This window comes from Necator americanus, chromosome I (assembly GCF_031761385.1).
Source record: "Necator americanus strain Aroian chromosome I, whole genome shotgun sequence".
Taxonomy (NCBI): domain Eukaryota; kingdom Metazoa; phylum Nematoda; class Chromadorea; order Rhabditida; family Ancylostomatidae; genus Necator; species Necator americanus.
Genome location: NC_087371.1, coordinates 28,236,052 through 28,258,277, shown reverse-complemented (window position 1 = coordinate 28,258,277; position 22,226 = coordinate 28,236,052). Strand labels below are relative to the sequence as shown.

The following is a 22,226-nucleotide window of genomic DNA, read 5'->3' as shown; positions in this document are numbered from 1 at the left end:
TCCACCTCATCATCATTCGTCGCACGGCGTCGTCTGAAGTTTATATTAAAGGGAGCATATACATACACTGATGATCGTACGTTTCGTACGAGATATATATTTACTGTCAAATGGCGTAGGGTATGTTTTTCGTGTGCTGCCGCAGCAGCAGCGCATAGGAACGAAAAGTCAAAATCAGAGACCGGACACATCATCGACATCGGACAAACGTGCACTTTTCTGGTTTAATCTGCTTCTTTTTTTTCTCCATCCAGAGATTATATAGTGGATTCGTTTCGGAGAAAGGACAGAGAAGCTTTTTCGGAGCTCGCCCAACGAATACGGCAAATACGGCTCGAAGTGCCATTTTGTGTCACTCTTTTCGTTCGTCACTGAGTTAATCATCACTTTCTTCCGAGCAGATCGAACTCGTTCGCTCCACGAATTCAAGCAACAAACAACCAAAAACACTGTAACTCGTCCAAATGTACAGAGACGACGAATAGCTGCTCGAAAGAGAAGAGAAGAAAAATGTAAAAAATGAAAAAGGTAAATAAATAAACAAATAAAGGAAATAAATGAATGATAGATGAATAAATCAGTGAAGAAAACGGGATACTACTATTTCGAAAAAATAGTGACAAAAGAAGCAATTATTGAGAACGGATTTTTTTTCCAAATATGAAGCGATAACAGACATCAGCACAAAGTGAAAACATCGTAAACCATCCAGTAAAGTACGCCATAAAAATGCTAAGAAAACAGTTTTTTTCCTCGTGAACGACGACTCGATTAATTCTCCAAAAGAACAAAACAATGAACTTCAAACCTCACAAAAACACTCGTAACATGAGCGAACTTACTCAAAATAAGCGAAAAAATCCAGGAGAATTATAAAATAATTCTGCTCTGAGATTCATATCGAGAGAAACAGCAGCAGAAAACGTTTCTTTTTGCAAATAACGGAAAATTGAGGACTACAAAGGTTGACGCTGGTGTTCCGCGTTCACTTCGTTCGAAAAAAAGCTACTTGACGGCGAAGAAGTGTCTCTGCCTCGGAATGGAGGTTGGTTTTGCAAGCATTTCTACTTACTTTGATTTGAATTCTAAAGGACGTCTATACGTTCACCATAACATTCAAAGAGACGGAAAATGATGCGAAAACCAAATTTATAACTAAATAGGTCAAAACGGAGGGTGGCGGGAGAAGATGCTCTGCGGTTCCGTCCAGGAGCGACGGCACAAGTAATTTTCTCGTGACATGATCGATTTAAAGGCATCAGCCCACGAATCCGAGGTGGTACGGATTTCAGGTGGAGTATTCCTGTACGGGATCGTAGATTAAGGAGAGGGGTGATTCCGTTCATTTCTTCCTAATTACCGTAAAAAACGGCCCGGAAGACATGGCTTCGAACGTCCCGGCGCGCTATTTTCTACCACGAGTTCTATTGGAGCGCGCCAGCCTTGTGCAAGCGCCGCATCTTCCTTGTCGCCAATTAGAAAGAAGTGGACGGAATCACGTGATCCCTTTAAGCCCGAAAACCTCTTGTAGGCCATGCTCAGGTCTTACGACAAAGTTCGAGGATCTCTGGGAGTCTCTTTCCACGCTCCCAGTCGAAATCTGGAATGGGTGTAGCTAAAAAGGTTCCGCAGCTTTTGTGCAGTCAGTGAGATCAGCCATAATCATCAATACACCTGTAGCTCAAGCAAGCTTGTCATCGCTTAATGATCGACAAATTGACCCCAAATCAGTTCAGGAGGGCAAGGATACTGACTCGATTCATGTGTGGGCCCCGCCACGAGGCACTGTATAGTCCTCATGCTTGTTCACAAACGTCAAGTGATTGCGAACAAACGTCGAACGCGTTGACACAATCTCAAAAGGATTGATCGCCGCCGAACAAACTTGGTCCTTTAAAGGCGATGTACCACGTCGTTGATGATGTTAGGGTTTCCGTGGACAAATATAAATTTCGAGGTGTAGATTATGAATGTAGGCGTGGTCATGCTTGATTCCCCTTAATCGTGCCAAAAAATAGCGTGGGAAGCGGCGTTTATACCGACGAGGTACACGAGAACGCTCAACCTACGTGCACGCGTCGCATTCACGAGCAAGCGGTCGGAAATCGATTAGGTCTCTTCAACAGTCTATTCATGTAAAACCAATGAATAGGCTGCTGAGAGGAACGGAACGTGTACAAGAGCGTGGCCCGTTCTAGCGTACCTCGTAGGAACTAAAGCGATTCCCACGCCGTTTTTTAGGACTCTTGGAGAGGATTGAGAGGGGGAGGGGGTGCGCTCAAGCTCCTTAAACAACACCTTAAACTCTATATTTGTACACAGAGACCCCATTATCGTCAGTTTCGTGATACGCTCCCTATAAGTTAAAATCTCTCCTCTCATTGTAAAAAAAAAGAGGCAGCATTATTTCAATAGGTTAATCTGGGACCCTGGATACCAGACGCGCTGCACGATTAGCGTTTGTTGCTCTAGTAGCCGTGATGGTATAGTCTTGATCTCTTGAGGATTTCTGCTGTGTGCTGTGATATTGAATGCATCAAATCAGTCATGATAAACTTAGAAAGAACAGAAACAGAGAAAAGTAAACAAAAGGAAACAGAAAATATGGCGAAAAATAACAATTGTAAAAATAATAACAATAATAACAAGAGGATTGAAAAAAAAGGAAAGTTGTTAACCCAACTGCAGCGTTGTGCTAAAACATTGAGAAAGAACCACTACAAAATGTTCGTTTCTCCGGTTTTCTGCCCTGCATTTTTACTTTTCTAATTCTTTCTTTTTTGTTTTCCACACATTACAGAGAGGAAAAAAAAAGAGACTGTGTCGTGTTTTCAAACAGGCAAAAAAGGGGAAAATGACGCGAAACTAGCGAGGTTTGTGATATTTGGCCTGGGAAGTCTAGAATGCATATGGGTGACAGCTTCCAAAAGTATCACACTTGGAAAAATTCCAAAACACTAATAATTAATTTCGTTAATATTTTATAAAATAAAATTAACTATAAATGGTGTTTAGATGTTTTAATAAATAGTACTAGAATAACTGTATTTTTTTGCTTTATAAAATATTTAACTTAGGATCAGCATAGCGTTCGTGGAACGAAAATGTCCTGGAGTTGCTAGTGGTTTCCACGTGCCTGACTAGGGTGGAGCATCATTCCGCGAATTTGGGGGTGGTGCGGGTTTCAGGTGGAGAGTTCCTATACGGGGTCGTAGATTATGGAGAGGACGATGATTCCGTTCATTTCTTCCTGATTGCCGCAAAAAGAAACGGCCCGGACGATACGGCGCGTGCATAAGCTCCAATCGAACTCGTTGTAGAAAATAACGCGCCGGAACGCCGAAGCCGTATCTTCTGGGCCGCGCTTTGCAGAAATTAGGAGGGAATGAACCGAATCACCCTCCTCCCCACAACCTACGATCCCATATAGGAACTCTCCATCTGAAATCCGTACCACTCCAGATTTGTGGGGTGATGCCTTTAACTTTTTTTCTGACTATGATACGGTTTGAGCGAAGGATTTTTCTAAAGCGAAGAGAATCGTGAAATGAAATGTATCATTCTCGATTTTTATTCAACACGTCACGTTTTCGACATTCATACCCCGACTATGATGACAAAAAAAGGCGCAGGTGTGGAGATAAGAAAATGAGTCAGTTAGGCATGGGTGCAGCGAGTCGGACAATAGCGATTCGCTGACATTTATGATGCATTCCACCTACTTGTTCAACCTTTTTGAATCAGGCACATTCCTTTGAGGAAGCATACAGTTCTCTTTGTAGTGGTAACATTAGAGAAACACAGAAAGTTCGGGGATCTAAAAAGTCTCCACCTAGTTTTAACTTAACACAGTGATTAATTAATTCACAAAAATCAATGGTGTCCCGAAAAAAAGGGAAAAGAAGAAAATACACTTGGTCTGTAGTCAGAACATTTCTTAAAACTATAAGATTTAATTAAACTCATTGAGGATATAATTAAACCTTTCATAATAAGATATAACCATTCAAAACACTATAATAACTTTTTAATATTTGTTTTTTCCCATTTTTTTGGTTCGGTTATATGGGACCCCAAGGGACATAGCTGTGAAGAAATTCACGATAGAATAACAAATAAGCACAATTCAGTTTGTCGACAAAACCAGTGACATTTTGACATTTTGAATTCAACTGACCTGATTCACGCTCACTCGACCATGCGTGGTCCACACTTCTTCTGTGTGGATATCTATAGAAAATCACCTGGGAACAATTTTTGGGTCATTCCAGCGATTGCAAATGAAAGTCTCCGAAAAAAAATTGAAGGGATGAGCCAGGAAAAATTAGTAGAGAGGCCTCTTTTATGGTAGAATAAAGACCTGTGTGAATTTCTGCAGAATTTTTACCCGGAAAAATTTTCCGGAACTACCGCAGCAGATAACTCATCACCCACCTACTCATCACCTATCACCCTCCTCTCATCACCTATTTTAATCTTTTGTTGATGGTTTGACGAATGGTTGAGAAAGCTAGGATAAAGTCCGTGTACACAGTTTTCTTAAAATTAGATCTATTCCTAATGAGACCATGCTAATACCAAGAAGAAAATGGCCATTTGAAGAGGATAGAAGTAGTCAAAAGTGGTACGCATAAATTCTAATATTAATAATATTAATCACATAGAAAATAAAAATGTTAAATGTATAAATCATCATAATAATAATAAAAATAATAATAATAATTCTCAGAAAACATTCACTGGTTATGGACGAAGAAAGTGTGAATTTCTAGTGGATAAAAGTTGCAGGAGATAAAAGTTTCTAGTAGTTAAAAGAATTTTTCTACTTATTTATCTTTAATATATTCATTTATTATTATAGTTATTTTTATTTTTGAATGGTCAATTGATTCTCTTTGGGTCCGATCCTGTTCACAGCCAAACCGTGATTGAGAACATCATCGTCTGTTCAATTATCACCTGATTTTCAGGCGAAATAAAAAACAGATTTGCAGAGAAAAAGCTAGGAACAGTCTGCTAGGAGCATTTTAAAGGTCCGGCAAAATTCTCAGGATAAAAGCACCGCAGTAAGCAGCTGTGAGCACAGCGACAACGTTGGTGGATCGACCACTCCAACGTTGGTATTTGCCCTTGTTGTTCACTCTTCCGAGCGCTCACAAGTCCCTGCTTAAACATCAAACGCTACGATGCTTATGTTCTCGATGATCTACATCAAATAAAGGATTTGCCGATGGCCGGCACTTTTGCTGGCCGGCTAAGCTGTGCTCGACTGCTATATGAAGGCATCACAACTCTGATATGGACCAATTTTTCAAAGAATTAACAAAATATCTACTTTATTCATCTGCTGTGATGAATAATTCCATAAGTTCGTGCACTTTAATGCAATTTTCATGGATTGCATTAAAGTGTACAGATTGGTTGAACTGCGGTATTTTTGGATATTTTTTTTGCGTACCGGGGAAAATTGTAGTGTATTGATTATTTTACTGCCAAGTATCGTTCAAATAAGTTGACTTGTGCTTCAAGGATTTTTTTTCCGAATAAAAAACGGAAAACACATTTGCAAAATGTAATGATATGCGAATTTCGTGAAAACTTCGTGAAAAAAGGAATTTCGTGAAAATTTGGTGAAAGAAAAAAACGTGAATATTGGGATTGCAAAAGAAAAACATTTCGTACGTTTATTCGTGCTCGTGCTCCTGCTCTCTGGACAATTAAAAAGTTCGGCAGATTTCGAAGAGGAGCTTTCAGTTTGAAAGATTAAGTGCGCTAAGGACGTCGTTCTGACATTAATGACGATATTGTGAGTACCTTAGCGGAAGAAAATCCAAGGATTACAACTGAAGAGATTGCTGAGAGGTTGAGAATCGACAATATTAATACAATTTTGTTTGTATTGTTGTTGAATCGGAGGTTTGAATCCGCAGTAGTGCAAACCAAGCCTTTCATCCTTCCGGGTACCAGACCTGTGTGGGAGGATAAAAATACACTGATTTAGGATATCGGCTAACCCCACGCAAGTCATTATAAGGCTGCACGCGCATTCATGAACCTCAAATAAAGTCTGGGTTGAAGTATGAACGCGCAAGCGCATCCCCCTGGGGATTCATCAACACCGTGCACTTTATCCTTTATCCTTTATTATTGCCTATATATATATACACATTTAATTTCACCTGTTGAAGTTTAATTCCTTCGGATCAGGCACGAACTTATGTAGTCGTCAATTATATCAAAAGTGAATAACAAAGGAGATGAAGGAGGAGGAGTAATGTTATTCAAATATTCACATTTACACCTATGACACTGGATGAGAACCCTTTGGAGATGAGAGCGAAAAAAAAACGAAAGTTTATATGTTTTCTGCTATTGAAACCTTTGAAAATCATATATTAAATAAAATATTAAAAATCTTACAAATAAATTAAATAGATAAAATAAATTAATGATAAATTAAATAAATAACCTTATATTAAAATAAAATATCAAATATTTTCAATGGGGTTTTATCTCCAATAGTAGGAAAGATTGTATGGATTTAGTTTTTAGGAATGACCAATCGGAATAATCGCCACAAATTCTACAATAAGATGCCTTAGGAGCACAAGAACGTTTTACACTCATTTTGAGTGACAAAATCGAAATCAAACGCATTGAATACGTTCGGCGCTGACTTGTACGTGGTTCTCTTTTTTCCTGTTCGTGTTTTCACCCATGGCTGATCACTCAGAAATGATTCCTAGCGAGATGACCTTCATGATCCTAGATCTTCATCAGTCCCAAGTGGAAACTTTAAGTATCATATGCAGATGCTATATGGTATATAATCCCACAAAACTGCTTCACTGTGAACATATCAGAGAACATGATAGCACAGAGAAATGCTGTTGTTTGTTTTTGTCGTTGTTTTTGTTTTTTTTAAAGCAATCGCAACAGCTCAAAGACAGAAGTGTTTGGATGAATGCACCCATCGAATAATTCGTTAGGTTTACATTTAATTGTAAGAGAGCATGGAAAAAATCAATACTCATAAAATATTGCGCTATTCACATCACGACGGGTATCCGCCGATTCTAAAATGCGATCCTAAAGCTATGAGATCTAACAGTAGCTAAAGAAGTTTCTTTGTTGGGATTTTGTTGGGAGGACAGGGCCTTTGATCGTATAGATCACGTTCGATTTCACCTTTTCAGACTCTGTGGAAGGCGAAGTCGCCGAAACGTTCGCCAAGGTTGAAGGATTATGACAACTTTTTGTTCGGTTCAACTTACGAAGACAAATGCTCATGAAATACTCAATAAATACTCTTTGTCGAAAAAAATACAGAAAAAAAGACGAAAATTTTCTCCGTTAAATGCAGAGAGCATAGGGATCAGTTAGCGTCCAGAAAATATTAATTTGACCTGAGTTGACGTTACAAACAATGCTGAATAATTAGATAAATATCAGTTTTCGGACCACTGAGGTGTGATCAAGACATGAGCAGGTCTGCCTATTTATATCTATAAAATCCAAGTTAAAATGTGAATATTTGGATGGTCCCACATGTTTTTCGATTCCATTGACTCTATTTTCTTTTTTCCAAAGGCGGAACTGATATGACGGAACTTATATGTGCTAAATCACCTACTAACTGCTTAATTAACAGCAAACAGAACTGATTCCTTCCTGATTTATTCCCTTCCGTCTTCTCAGTGTGTATTTACTAAATATTCTTTTTTGTATTTGTTCCAGGCAGATCCTTTTTCATTTTTGATACGCCGTTGAGCGTAATACATAAATAAACAAATAAATATCTTTCGCAACCACGTACATGCATATCAAATCCATCGCCGAGTTACCTAAGGGCAAGCATCTGGGCCTTAAATACTTTACTTGACTATTGCCTGCTAGGTAATAACTTTGAGTGCAGTGATTTTCCCGGCAAAAATGAAATTTTGCTAGATTTTTAAACGTATGAACTTACACACATTTCATTTGTTTAATCTACAATTTTAGGCTTGGATGTGGGCAAAAAAGAAACCGCACATTTTGCGATCTCCCACCGAGAAAAATCCACAAACATGCGTGACACTTTAATTTATTCCTCAAACCGTAGATGTTTTTTGAGACAAACCTGCTAGCATGGCGACTTGTCGATCGCTTAGATCGAGTTTCCTTTTCTCGAGAGGTTGTTGCAATAACCATTGCTCAAGTTGATCCAGTTTCTCCATCTCCTCAGCATTCATTCGAGTCTCTGAATGATATCGATACGTCGTCCGCCGCTCATATCGTGTACTCGATGGGGGCCTAAAACCAAAGTAATATCCTAAAGAAGAGAAAGTGGAAAAAAGTAAAAAAAAATGGATTATTAGATATCACAGACATAGGAGATCCTCTTATTCTCTTGTTCAAATAAAGGATAGAGGATAAAATGACTGGCGTTCATCAATCCGCTTGGGATTCGCCACCATGTTCACTTCAATTAAGAATCGTTTGGAGTTTACGAACGCGTAACTGGCCTATACAATACGGGAGCTAACAGATGTGTCAAAACAGTGTATTTTCTATCCTCCTAGACACCTATAATACCAATTTCCCGTAAGAATAAATGGCATGGTTGGCACTACGGTGGTTTCGAACCATTTGATTTAGTCTGACAAAGTTTGAAGTCTGGATGTAGGGGCTGCTGCATGATACGCGTGGCTGCTAAAGAAGAGCGCTTTAAAACCATCACCCCACGAATCTGAGGTGGTGCAGATTTCAGGTGGAGTATTTGTATACGGCATCTTAGATTATGGAGAGGGGTGTGATTCCGTTCATTTCTTCCTAATTGCTGTAAAAAAAACAGCCCGAAAGATGCGGCGCGTGCACAAGGCTGGCGCGCTCCAATCGAACTCTTTCTAGAAAATAGCGCACATGAACACTCGAAACCTTATCGTCCGGGCCGTTTTTACGGCAATTAGAAAGAAATGGACGGAACCACCCCCCTCTCCTTAATCTACGATCCCGTATACTCAGCATTCATTCGAGTCTTGCTCGTAAACTTCAAACGAATACTCCACCTGAAAGCCGTACTACCCCAGATTCGTGGGGTGATGAGGTTCTTGAGGGGATAAGTCACGGATGGCCTTTGTTTTTTTTCCAGACTCTGACCGAAGGCGATAACACCGAAACATTAACTGTTAATAAAGAAAGTTCAATACCAATCTTTGCTACAATTCAAGCCGATCATTAAAAAAGCTACGTGTTGAAGGAACACCAGATATAACCTAAACCTCTAAATCCAGAAAAATCAACATTTCCTTTTGCACAATAGCTACAACGCTTAGCTAAAATGGCTGCGCAACGATCACTTGGTAAGAAAATAACAATTTTACGAGTTAAAATGCATTTCATTCTCTGTATTTCAGAAAATTTCAAAAAATATCCTATATTCCTTATTCTTTTTATTTATTATTCTTTTTTTAAAAACATCTTTGTTCTATACAATTCTCTGTAGTTCTCGGAAAAGTCACAGTTACTTACTCGTGACCATTCCGCATAGGTGGCTGACTCGAATTTCGGATTCGATCCGATGTTGACGGCGTATCGTTGCGCCGATCTTGTGCCGTACTTGCAAGAACGTCCTGTTCACGACTGGATCCTGCCACATCAGTGCGACCTTGCGAAGCGCTGCGTCGAGTGTAAACGTCTCCATCACCTCTGAACATAAAACTATATCAGGAGCTAACTCCGGAACATAGAAATGTAGTGAACTGTGAAGTCATAAATTTTCATGTGGAGTGACGTATGGATTTTGAATTTTGTTTATTTTATTTGTTTTTATTTATTTTATTTTTTATTTATTTCTTTGTTTTAAATTTTTCATGTGGAATTGCGTTTGATTTTTTATATTCGGAAATTGTAGCTCTCATATTTCCTTTTTAGGCTAGTGGGGAATAAAAGCGGAAGACTACTTCCATTTTGAAAAAAGACAAACTTTTCAGTTCTCTGAAAACTGTTAACCGTCTATGAAAAGATTTATTATTCATTTGGCATTATATTTATTTATGTTCGTGCCAGAAAAACTTCCAAGACCTAGAATGATTACCGAGGCATAGGTATGGCCGGATTAAAACGACATGAAGCAGAATGCAGTAGCGTAAGCGGCTACGTTCGGAACTTCGAGCTGTACGTAGCGGTTAGGATCGGTGTGGGCCATCGCGAACTGCGAAGTGGTTCTAGCATAGGTCCTCATCCGATCCTAACCGCTGCGTTCCATCGCATCGCTTCGAGCGCAGTAGCGTACGCAACCGCAACCGTACTTCATGTCGTTTTGACTTTACTATACACCATTATAGCAAAATACATTGGGTATGCGATAAATGTCATTTGGAAAACCTGGGGTGTGGGGGAGAAACGGAAAAATTAAAAATTCCACGTAAAAAATGTTGGACGATCGTTACACTAGTAGGTCCCTGTTCAGTATAGAAAGAAAAAAAAGACTTTTTTGCTCTCTCCCTAATGCACTGTGGAGATTTTTGAAAAGTCATAATTTATGTGATTTGAGCGTTACACAACAGACAGCTTCCTCAAATGCGGTAAAGACATCACCCCACGAATCTGAGATGGTACGGATTTCAGGTGGAGTATTCGTATACGGGATTGTAGATTATAGAGAGGAGGGTGATTCCGTCCATTTCTTCCTAATTGCCGTAAAAAAACGGCCCGGAAGATGCGGCGCCGCACAAGACTGGCGCGCTCCAATCGAACTCCCTGTAGAAAATAGTGCGCCAGAACGTCTGAAGCCGTATCTTCCGGACCGTTTTTTTACGGCAATTAGGAAGAATTGTACGGAATCATCCCTCTCTCCATAGTCTCCCATCCCGTATACGAATACTCCACCTGAAATCCGTACCACCTCAGATTCGTGGGGCGAAACCTTAAGATTTCCCTAAGAAAGGAGGTGCGAGCTGAAGAACTGAATCCGTGTAACCATGAAATACAAATATTTGCACGATCGTCATGTTCCAATTCTTAAATGGTTGTACAGTAAGATTCAGGAAAACACGTTTTCATCTCAAGTTGTCATTAGATTTATCTAAAATCACATTATATAAACAAGAGAACTTTACAGTAGTAGCTGTTAGGTTATCAAAAAATTTCATCCACTTTACGTTATTTTATTTAATTTTTTTATTAAGAATGACCAGGAAAAGTAGCACTTCGTTTCGTTTTAAGTAAATTGAAGCCGATTCCATGGCGAAACCCAAGTTAGTCCCAAAAATTCAGGGTTATTTATTATTTCTTTTAGAATTGCCTATGTTCGACTGTTCTTGAGTCTTGGCATGTTGAATACGTAGCTCTTTCATTGATGTTTTATTTCATTCATTTGCTTGAGCTGTGGCCACGATTTGCATTGATATTTATTAATATAAATAAATAAATAAAAATATTTATTTATTTATTGGCCACAGCTCAAGCAAATCAATGAAAAAGCTACGTATTTTTTCTTTGTTTGATTTTAACTAACTATTTATTTAATTTTTTTGGTAAATTAACTAATTAATTCGATTTTTATTTGTTTATTCAACCTCCAGCGTTGTTTCGTGTGTTTGGACCTATAAAAAATGCGAAAATAAAAAATGAAAAAAAACAATTGCAAATCGGTGCTGTGATGTTTAGGCAAACCGTTTTACAATCCACGGAGATGCGAGCGATCCTTACTTATCCGGTTCCCGTATAGAGGCCGTGTAAATATCTACACGACCACACAGAACAGCTATAAAAACAAACAACAAAAATTTTTGCTGAAAAAATATTTTTCACAGTAACCTGCTGGTAGCATTAGACTGAAATGGCAGATCAATGGAATATTTTACTTCCTAAATACATTTTTCAAAACAATTTTGCGTCAGTTTTGCAACTTTTTCGAGCTACACGTGACTGTCTTTACGTGTACATATGTGGTGGTACATTGTTCGGCTGAGACGTGGGACAACTTTCAAAAAAAATCAAACAAAATTATTTTTAGACAAATCCCTGAATTTGTCTTTTCTTAGGACTACAAAAATAAAGCAATAACAGCAAAAAACGAAACCTTGAAAAATTTTGAAAAATGGAAAAATAGAAAATGAACGAAGAAATTTTGCGATTTTCAGAAATGATGCCAGCAAAATGGCAACGTCATCTTGTCCAATCGTTGTTGTAAATAGACGAAAAAGCTAATCACACATCCATAAATCATGCCAAGGAGGGAATGGCCCGATTTTCTCAGGATCGACAGCATCTGAGGGGAATTCCAAACTGCATGGTTCTTTAATTTAGACTTTATCTTTTGGCAGCAGCCCGATAAAAAGAAGCGATGATGGCGCAGGATAAAAAAATTCAAGGACGTAATACAGTCATAAATAACAAAAGGAAAAATAAATAAATAAAACAAATAACAAAAGCTGACAGAAATAATCAACGTTTTCTGGTTCTGAAACGGTCCAGGAAAAATACCGTCTTAAAAGTCATTTAGCTCGTTGAGGTATGGCGGAGGTTCAATCCTATTGACAAACAAAAACGTTTTGAGGTTAACGAGGCACTTTCTCAATTCAGGCAACCGGAAAACGTGCAAAATCCATCCATCCAAGCACAGGCGTCTACAGTCTCACTGCTACTGGAATATACGGGTTCTGGAATGAATGGAAACTTCTAGAATGAATGGAATCCAAGAAAGATCGTAGGTGAATCGTTTTGAAAGCGTTATTCACCTCGCCACCATTGATATCTATTTAAAAATCGTCCTACATAGGATTTAGATCCTGTACAACGGTGAAACGAACTAAGCTACAGGATAAAAGAGGAGAGAAAGCGGGGGGAAAAAATTCCATAACAACATTGAAATACATTTGGTTTGAAATAAATATGGAAAATCTAAAAATCCACGTACATATAAAATATTCTATTTTTTATTTCATATTCATGTACAAATTCTATTTCCATTTTCTTCAAAATTCTATTTAAAAAGACCCAAAATTTACGCATACGTCCGCGTATAACTCGGTGCCGGATCATAGCACTGAACCTTTGCTGTGCAGATTTAGATAGCGATTTGGACATGGATAAGGAAAATTCAACATAAAGTTAGGATGAATTCAAAAAATAATAAAATAATTAATACTTAGTAATTAATATTTACGTGGTTTTAATAAAATATACTTATAAAAGTTTAAAATTACTTGATTTGAAAACTTCCTTGTGAATCATTAATTTTCCAGAAGAAAAAACTCAATTTTCAAGGAGTGTCACAGAGGACGTAGACATTCAACAGGTAGGTAAGAATATTCAATAATAATAAATGATACCTCCGGAAGGGGAAATTAGGTCAATAATTAACAGTAGTAGTAATTAATGTACTCAATAGCGATTAATACGGCACGATTTATCGGGAAACTCTTAGATACCTGTTCCTCAGTGCGTCACGAACTTGACGCCAACGTTGACGACATTGGTCACTTAATCTTTGCAGAGAAAAGCGTTGAAACGGTGAATGAAGAGGAATTTCGGTACGAGCGGTGGACGAACCGAACGGTTCTCTCATCTGCACTGTATCAGAACCAGACTGTTTATCGCAGTGCTTACTAATAATTCAGTGCGTTACATCAGCGGTTCGTCAGCGTGCACGTCGCGCCGCTGCCGCCGGCGCTGCCCCCGCCGAAGTTAGCGGAACGCCGGGGAATCGCGATCATTCAGCAGCAAAAGGTCATAGCAGACGGTAGCTGCACCACGTCCAGAAGATCCTAATTGATTTAAACTGACCTTTTCGAGCGGAGCACCTTTACCGTACAGCATTTCGCTCCCATCGTTAGCGCTACACCACCTCTCTCTCTACCTCGATGTCCACCGCTGCAATTCACACCGCCTCATTCAGAACGATCAATACCTGACGATAACGACACATTCATAGAGATTTTAAAACCACGTCGAGTCGAATGCGATGCGATGACGGTTCCAGGGGATTTTCCGAATAAACATTGTGCGGTGAAGGAAAAGTGATGAGTTGAGGTGGTAGGACGAGGTTATTGTGACGGCCGAAGCTGAACGAAAGCAGCAAGAAAGTGGAACGACGCGGATTTCGCTCGGCTATTTGATCGCTCGTTTCATTTCAACGCTAAAGCAAGCCTATTTAACGATGAGCACCCATAAATGTGCCAGCTCATCCGACAATCGCATAGTTGAGGCCAGCACACACACACCACGCATACGTTTCCGCCGGCACGTCTTAACGATATTTTTATTTACCGTAGTATCTGTGTGCTGTTTGAGTTCAGAACATGCTTCATTTCTTTGACAAAAGGCAAGTATAAAAGAACGCATCGCAAAATGTATCTACGGTTACGGTATTTATGCTCACTTTCACTTTCTTTTCATCTCTCCTATGTGTTTCAGAACTGATTTTCTACTACAAATAGTTTTTCTAATATTGTATTGTTGAGTATATCTATTATTATCTATTATTATTTATTATTATCTTAGTTTTTACTATTCAAAAGCCATTTTTCTCATCTCTCCGCTGCTTCTGCAGCTTGAAGTGAAAAAAAGAACTCTTCATATCACTATAGAGCTATAGCTAGCATCTCCTACTTTTTTTTGTAACACCGTTTTTTTCGCCCCGCACAAAATTTCTCTTCAATTTAATAATTAAATGGTTAGAAGCCAGTCCCGCTACGAGTGATATTCCTATTTATTAGGATGGTGCAAAAATAATGCCAGTTTTTCTTTGTTTTTTTTGAATATTAGTTTCGAAAAAAAAATCCCGAAATCATCAAATTTTCTCCTCAACTATAGGATGTATAAGAGTAATAGATGATGAGATACGATTTTTTGTTTTTATTTTTATGCTTATTCCTTTATTCCTACTTTCCAGCGTTTTTTCTGAGATTCTGAAAAAGAAAAAAAATGTTCTCACGAAATGTAGAATACATTTAGAAAATTTAAGTGTGTAGCTGTGCTCTGAAAGTTGTTCGAGGTTCCAGCAAAGTCAGACAAATTAGTAATACTAGATATCCAGTATAATTACGTTTCTGCTCAATCCGAAAATATAGATCGTGGAATACGCATGAATATGAATATATGAATGTAATGTAATGCAATATATGAATATGAATATATAAACACAATCGTGGTTCCGCTCATTTATCCTTACATCCTTGTAAACAGACGGCGCCGGACCGCTGTTTCTTACAACATCCTCCATTGCAACGGGCCACCATTGCGCCCCGCCTCCACCTGCGATTCGTCGAGAAACCATTCGGACGGCACATGGGCAATTCTTTTCATTCTACGAGCCGCAGGCAATGGCGGGGCGTAAGGGTGGCGCGTTGCAATAGAGGACGTCGTAAGCAACCGCATTACGAAGCCGACTGTTTACAGTGATGCAAGAAGAGATGAGCCGCACCACCCCTGTATTCATAATCTACGACATAGGTATACTTTAGCGAAAATCCATACCACGTCAGATCCGTGGGGGGGGGGGGGAGGAATGCCTTTAAAGGCATCACCCCACGAATCTGAGGTGGTGCAGATTTCAGGTGGAGAATTCGTATACAGGATGGGAGACTACGGAAAGGGGGGTGATTCCGTCCATTTCTTCCTAATTGCCGTAAAAAACGGCCCGGAAGATACGGCTTCATTCGTTTTGGCGCACCATTTGTACAAGAGGTTCGATTGGAGCGCGCCAGTCTTGTGCGGCGCCGCATCTTCCGGGCCGTTTTTACGGCAATTAGGAAGAAATGGACGGAATCACCTTCCTTTCCGTAGTCTCCCATCCCGTATACGAATACTCCACCTGAAATCTTCACCACCTCAGATTCGTGGGGTGATGCCTTTAAATGATAGCCGTAGCTCAAAATGATCAATTCAGTTTAGGAGACACGGGGTTTGTAACGTATCATTAAGGACCAGATGAAACCGCAAAAATTTCGTTCTGCTTTCGTTATTTATTGGAACGTTGATTACTGCTTCCGAAGTCAATTATAGCACGCTGAAAAGGTAGCGTTTCACGGAACTGACGATGTTATGATCTTTTTGGGCAAATACAGAGTTTCGGGTGTAGATTGCGAGTATGAGCGTGTCCTCTCTCAATTTCCCTCAATCATCCCGAAAAACGGCGTGGGAGCGGAGTTTGTCCCTACGAGGAACGTTAGAACGCGACAACTTATGCACGCGCTGCATCCACGAGCGAGCGGTGGAGGATGAATGAGGACCTCTCAACAATCTATTCAATTAAAAGCAATGAATAAGCTGCTGAAAGGACTGACGCGTGAGCCGAAGTGTGGCGCGTTGTAACGTATTTTGTAGGAAATAAAGCGTTTCCCACGCCGTCTTTTTTACACAAGATTAAGGGAAATTGAGAGGAGCCACGCTCACACTCCGTAGTCTACCACCGAACTCTATACTTGCCCACAGAAACCCTGACGTCGTCAGTTTCGTGATACATTGCCTTTAATGATTGAGTGGATTACAGAGAAAGTTATTTTTATGAAGCTTGTTTTCATAGAAAGAAATCTAGTTGTATCTGGACACGTAAAAGTACAGAGGGATCTACATAACTTCTGATGCGCTCTTGGCGGGACCTTCGCTAGCTCCAGTTCGACTGTAGAACAAGAGTCGGGCCACTGTGTGAGCAATCCCCTACACAATTGCACCACAAGTCAGGGAAACATCTTCACATGACAGCAACTGTTCCAAAAGAGAACTGAACTTAAAAAAAGAGAAATTTTCCAACAATTTTCGAATGGATGCAATTATATACAGTAGTTTAGCTCCATATATTACAGCAAAACTGACCACTATTTATGGATCTGTGGCGCGGCTCATTGGAACACTACAATTTTCAGAATTCTATCCTGTAATTTAGTTAATAGATGGATCGCAAACTTAAATGCAGTTTTGATTTGGCACTATATACTTCTGAGATGCACTTTTCTAAAGTATTACGCATGACTGAATTTTCTTGACAAATTAATATGATTTTATCTCTCTAAGCTGCCCTTTTCTGCATCGCGTCTTGGTAATGCGATGCCCAGATGTTTTTGTGTCAGAAAAAAATAGAAGATTTTCTTTACTGGAACTTCACACGAGCACTTCTTCCTAACAGTTTGTTAAATAGAAGGAACAATCAAGAATAGAGATGAAATAATGATAATAAAAATTAATTATTCTGTAATTAGATGGGGAATACGTTTGAGGAGAGGAAAGAAGGTCAGAATTGTTGAAGAGACTAGAATGATAAAGGCATCACCCCACGAATCTGAGGTGGTACGGATTTGAGGTGGGAGTTCCTATACGTGGTCATAGATTATGGAGAGGGTGATTCCTTCCATTTCTTTCTAATTGCCGTAAAAAACGGCCCGGAAGATGCGGCCCCGCACAAAGCTGGCGCGCCAATCGAACTCGTTGTAGAAAATAGCGCGCCGGAACGCCCGAAGTCGTGGTGGGGTGATGTCTTTAAATAAAACTTCGAGTGATCCGAACCTTAAGGCAGATATAAGAAGTAAGGATCAACAGTTTACACGATCATGGATCTTCTACCATAATCTCTGCAATATTCAGCTCCAGATCTATAGGTCTATCATAGTGTTGCTCATTTGCACATATACTTTATTATTTTTGCAATGCAAACCGATAATAATTAAAATAAATTAAAATAAAATAAGTGCAATAGAATACGGATAAATGCAAGAGAATAGGTACAATGTTATCAGAGTTTGCGGATGGATGATTTCTGAAGCAACAATGAATGAGGAGAAATGCTTTACATAATGAGATTAGTAGAAATGATTCAGATCGCGATAAATCTGAGACAGTGTTCACTTTTCTAGTCCTTTGCCCTCCGTTGTCGTCGTATCGGCGACACCTACACTGCATTTTCACTTCTTGATTCATCACGTTCTGAGCTGTCTGGGACCAGGATCGGCAAAAACCTTCGCATATTATGGAAAGGAAAGAAAAGCGACTGTGTCGTATTTTCGAACAGACAAGAAAATGGAAAATTACGCAAAACTAAGTTTGTGATACTTGCCCTGGGAAGCTTCAAATGCATATGAATGACTGCTTTTACAAAAATATCATACATTGAGAAGTTTCAAAATACAAAAAATTTATTTTGTTGCTATTTTACAAACTAAAATTAGCTAGTAATGGCGTTCACAACAAGTAAATAGCACTGTAATATTCTCTGCTTTATAAACTATGCGACTTAGGATTTAGATAGCATTTGTAGGCTGGAAAAGCCTTGGACTTGGTGGTTTGCGCATGTACCTGACCAGACTGCACTGGAAACGGTTAAGTTATTCACTGGGTTGTATCTTCCTCGAATTAGAAAATCGGGGTAAATTGAGAATAACATGCGTAATTACTAGTATAGTACAGTACTAATCGGAAAACGTACCTTTGAAATTCTATAAGAACCAAACCAAAAATTTGTGGTCTAAGCAGACTATCAGAAATCCTCATTTAAACACGTTTGTTGATTTTATTTCGCTACGATATTTTCGCAATTCCCGTCAACTATCTATGAAAAAAGTATGAAACAATACAACAATTTAATAGTTTTTCGGATGAATAAAGGTCAACAGCAAATTCTTTCACAATTTCTTAGAAATTTATTTTCAAAAAAATGCACTATAAGAGGTTTCAATGAAGCTCCTATACGAAAGGAAATTCGTATAGATTCGCTATGGAGGTTTGAAACCGAGAAAAAACTACATATGTAGTCGCGAGACGCAAAAAAAAATCACAAATTAAAATCTAAGTATATAATGAAGAGTGATTGGATCTTATTCTTGATGGTAGCGTTAAAATACTAGCAAGAAAATGTGTTATTGAACTGTCTCAGCAAAATTTTAAATGAAAATTTCCACTTTGTTCTATGGCTTATGTTAAAAATTCTGAAATCTGACCCTGTCGATATTTTTGCATTGAAAATTTGCATTGAATATTCTTCAGAACAATTATTACGTTATATTTTCAGATTGGTAAATATATATGCCAGAAAAAAAAACTCTAAAACAAGATACTGTAGGTGTTCATTCAATCCCATGCGAAATTTTTTTCTTTTTTTCTAGATTCTAACTCACATTTTGTAGCATTTTTTCAGACTGATATTTGATTTAGCCATTACCATGCGAGAGCGCTATGAAATAGCGGTCAAGAGCTCATTATTCACTTTAAAACAATACGGATACCTAATAAAATAGTTTTTACTAATTCTTTTACTAGTTTAACGAATATGATTCTAAACCTAGACCCTACTATTCAAGCCGCCGACGAGTAAATAATTTTTAAGAAAAAGAAAGGAATGAGGGTGGTATGCTCTTTGACAGTATGTACTCCTGAGCTGATCTACTACGGATCACGTTATCAGAGGTAGAGAAAAAAGGTTAAGCTGAGCTGACTGATCGTATTACTACGAGATGGTGCCACAAATCACTGGGAGAACAATCTGTTTGCGTTTATTCTTAGAGAAGAATGTGAGATAGAACTAATAACATTCGCCTACACATATATTAGGTGAAGGAAAAAATTCTGAGCGTTTGGTACCCGTAACATTGAGGTTCTTCCTGAGACCCACCTTGTGAAAGTGGTTTAAAACGGTTTTCTGGGCGATCTTCAGTTCCTGAACAATGGAATACGTGCTCATATGGCGGTCCGATCCGACACCTTCCATGATTTTAATTTTGATTTTTTAATTATTTCCTTGGTTTTTCCCTACGATTACTCTACCATAGCCTGCACCACATTCGACTCCATATTACCGGAACTGAATCGTCGAAACCAGCTCATTGCTGCCGCATTCGATACTGTATTACGTCCATAAACAGTACAATTTTTTGTCCGCTTCACGCTGCCTTTTCACACAGTGCTCATAGCGGTACTGAAGAACGTAACTCTTAGTCCTCTTTTTACCTCCATTTTGGAACGCTGCAACATACAACTGGCTTCAAACAAACACAAGACTGATAAAGAACTTTTTTTGAACGGTGAAATCGTCTTAAAATCGCCACATACCATGACCCAATGTGATGTTTACATCGCTCGGAACTTTTTACTTCACCTAATGTTTAACGTGGCGCAAGCAATGTATATTCCAACCTAAAACACATAATTTTAACGAATCTAGGTGATTTTCGTTTAGTAAACAATATTCGGGCTGCTTCTTATTATAATACATATGATAGTAATAGTATTAAAACATATAATATGAACACAAAACATAAATAATATTATAATAAAGTGCACGGCGTTGATCCCTGTGGGGATGCGCCCCACGTTCACTTCAATTCGGAATCGTTTGAGGTTTTGATTTGGTCTGTACAATAACTTGCTGGGGGCTAGCCGATCTGTCAAGTCAGTGTTTTCGTCCTCTCAAACAGATCTGGGGCCAATTTATCGATCTTGGAGAGATGAAAGGCTTGGTTGGCACTAAGAGGGTTTTCAACCATCGGCCGTATGGCTACAACGGACCTCTAACCTACTGCGCCACCAGCTCCGCAATACTATTTTTTGTTCCTTGTAAACACCATTAGTAGCTAATTTTAGTTCATAAAATAGTAATGAAATAAATTGTTTATGTTTTGAAACTTCTCAAAGTAGGATATTTTTTACATTTACATTTTTCTACATTTTTTTACATCTGGTTTTTTTTTACATTTTTGACAATCGATAAGTTGCAGTTCAGAAAACCGCACGAGTAGACAAATTTCTTTTTATCTGCAATTGCTGAGATAAGCTAAACAAGCGTACCGTCGTCAGGGCGGCAGTGGAAAAAATATATATTTCGTATTTTATTCATGTTATTTATTTTATTTATATATTTTATATTCTATATTTTAAAAAAATATTTTTCCAATTTCGCACGTAGGGCGACAACGAAGTGCGTAGCATTAGATCACTCCGTTTACCAAACTGACAGATATTCAAAATTTTGTTTGTAACCGTTTATTTAGTGCAAATTTTTATCGCTATCGATTTTATATGAAATATAGGTGTTTCCCACATCCTACAATTGTTTCTGCTCATAAATTTGTGCTTTTGCTTTCTTAAACATAAATATAATAATAAAATAATAATAATATAAAAAATAGACAATAAAATAATAAAATAATAGCAATATAAGTACAATAATAAAATAGTAATAATAATAATATTAAATATATAAATTAGGTATGCTTAGCACCACAAAGATTCTACAATGAGAAGCCAAGCAAAATTCTGTTGCATGAAACACACGCCACTCAAAAGCAGTGGGTGAAGACTTCAAAACTTTTCAGATGAATTATATCTCCTAAAGTTTACAGTACTGGAACAGTACCAATGTTAATGTGGTCGAAATATCATGTTAATTTCTTTCACACGCAAACACATCCACAAAAATCCCAAAAACCGAAATCGTCTTCTGAACAAAGGAGTCGTTGTAGGAATCGTTCGCGATTTACGTTCGTGCACCAATTAGACCAAATGCGTGTGGAACGTGACACACATTTCCCCCAGAGTAACACGATTATTTAAAATTCCAAATTCATAAAACAACAAAATCCAGAATTTTGCGGTAATAGAGACTATTGAATAAAGCTCTTACCTGACTTTGAAATCTTTCCTTTGTTTATTCATTCTGTATCTCCTCCTCTATAACATGAGAAATTTTGAAAAAAAAAACCTATAATAAAAATATGAAAAATATCTTTGTACAGAATCTTGGATTCGTTCCGATCTGATACTTTGTCGGAAAGTTGATTTCAATGGTATTTCCCTCGAAATCAAAAACTTTACAACATCAAATCGATGTTTTATTGATTGTTTCGGTTGAATATTCCAGAAAATCCTCTAGAACGAGAAAAATTCACGCCAATCCATACCATAACTCGGTCATACGTCAACAATTGTGCCTTCAATGAAGCGACAAGGTAATTGTAGAGTGGAAATAAATATTTTTCCTGGGATAATTCTTTTTTGTTGCACTAAAGAAGTAAAGAAGATCATTTCTTTTCCTACTTATTTATTTATTTATCTATTTACTTAATTATTTATTTTTAAACACCCACAATTGTGCTATAAAACGGAAACAAGAAGGAACAGAGCTTACTAGAAGCTCTAAACAGCTCACCAAGTTCTATACAGCAGAGTTGACTTTGTTTAACCTTTTCAAAACTTGCCTTAAAAATTATTATCATTTTATTATTTTGTCATTACTTTATTACTATTTTATTTTAATT

General features: G+C 38.2%; 1 protein-coding gene across 3 annotated transcripts in view; it reads right to left on the bottom strand.

The window, feature by feature from the left end:
* The window catches only part of RB195_007124 (uncharacterized protein), a gene marked incomplete at both ends in the record, with an annotated part of 43,585 nt that overhangs the window by 5,902 nt on the left and 15,457 nt on the right, over window positions 1-22,226 (bottom strand). The window contains 3 exons of one of the 3 annotated variants that reach the window (XM_064180579.1): window positions 8,120-8,292; window positions 9,511-9,687; window positions 13,416-13,552. In XM_064180579.1, coding sequence (XP_064037442.1) covers window positions 8,120-8,292; window positions 9,511-9,687; window positions 13,416-13,552 — 487 coding nt within the window. Of the gene's footprint in view, window positions 1-8,090; window positions 8,293-9,510; window positions 9,688-13,415; window positions 13,553-22,226 lie in introns of those variants that run through there. The other 2 variants (XM_064180582.1, XM_064180580.1) reach the window with 2 other exon arrangements.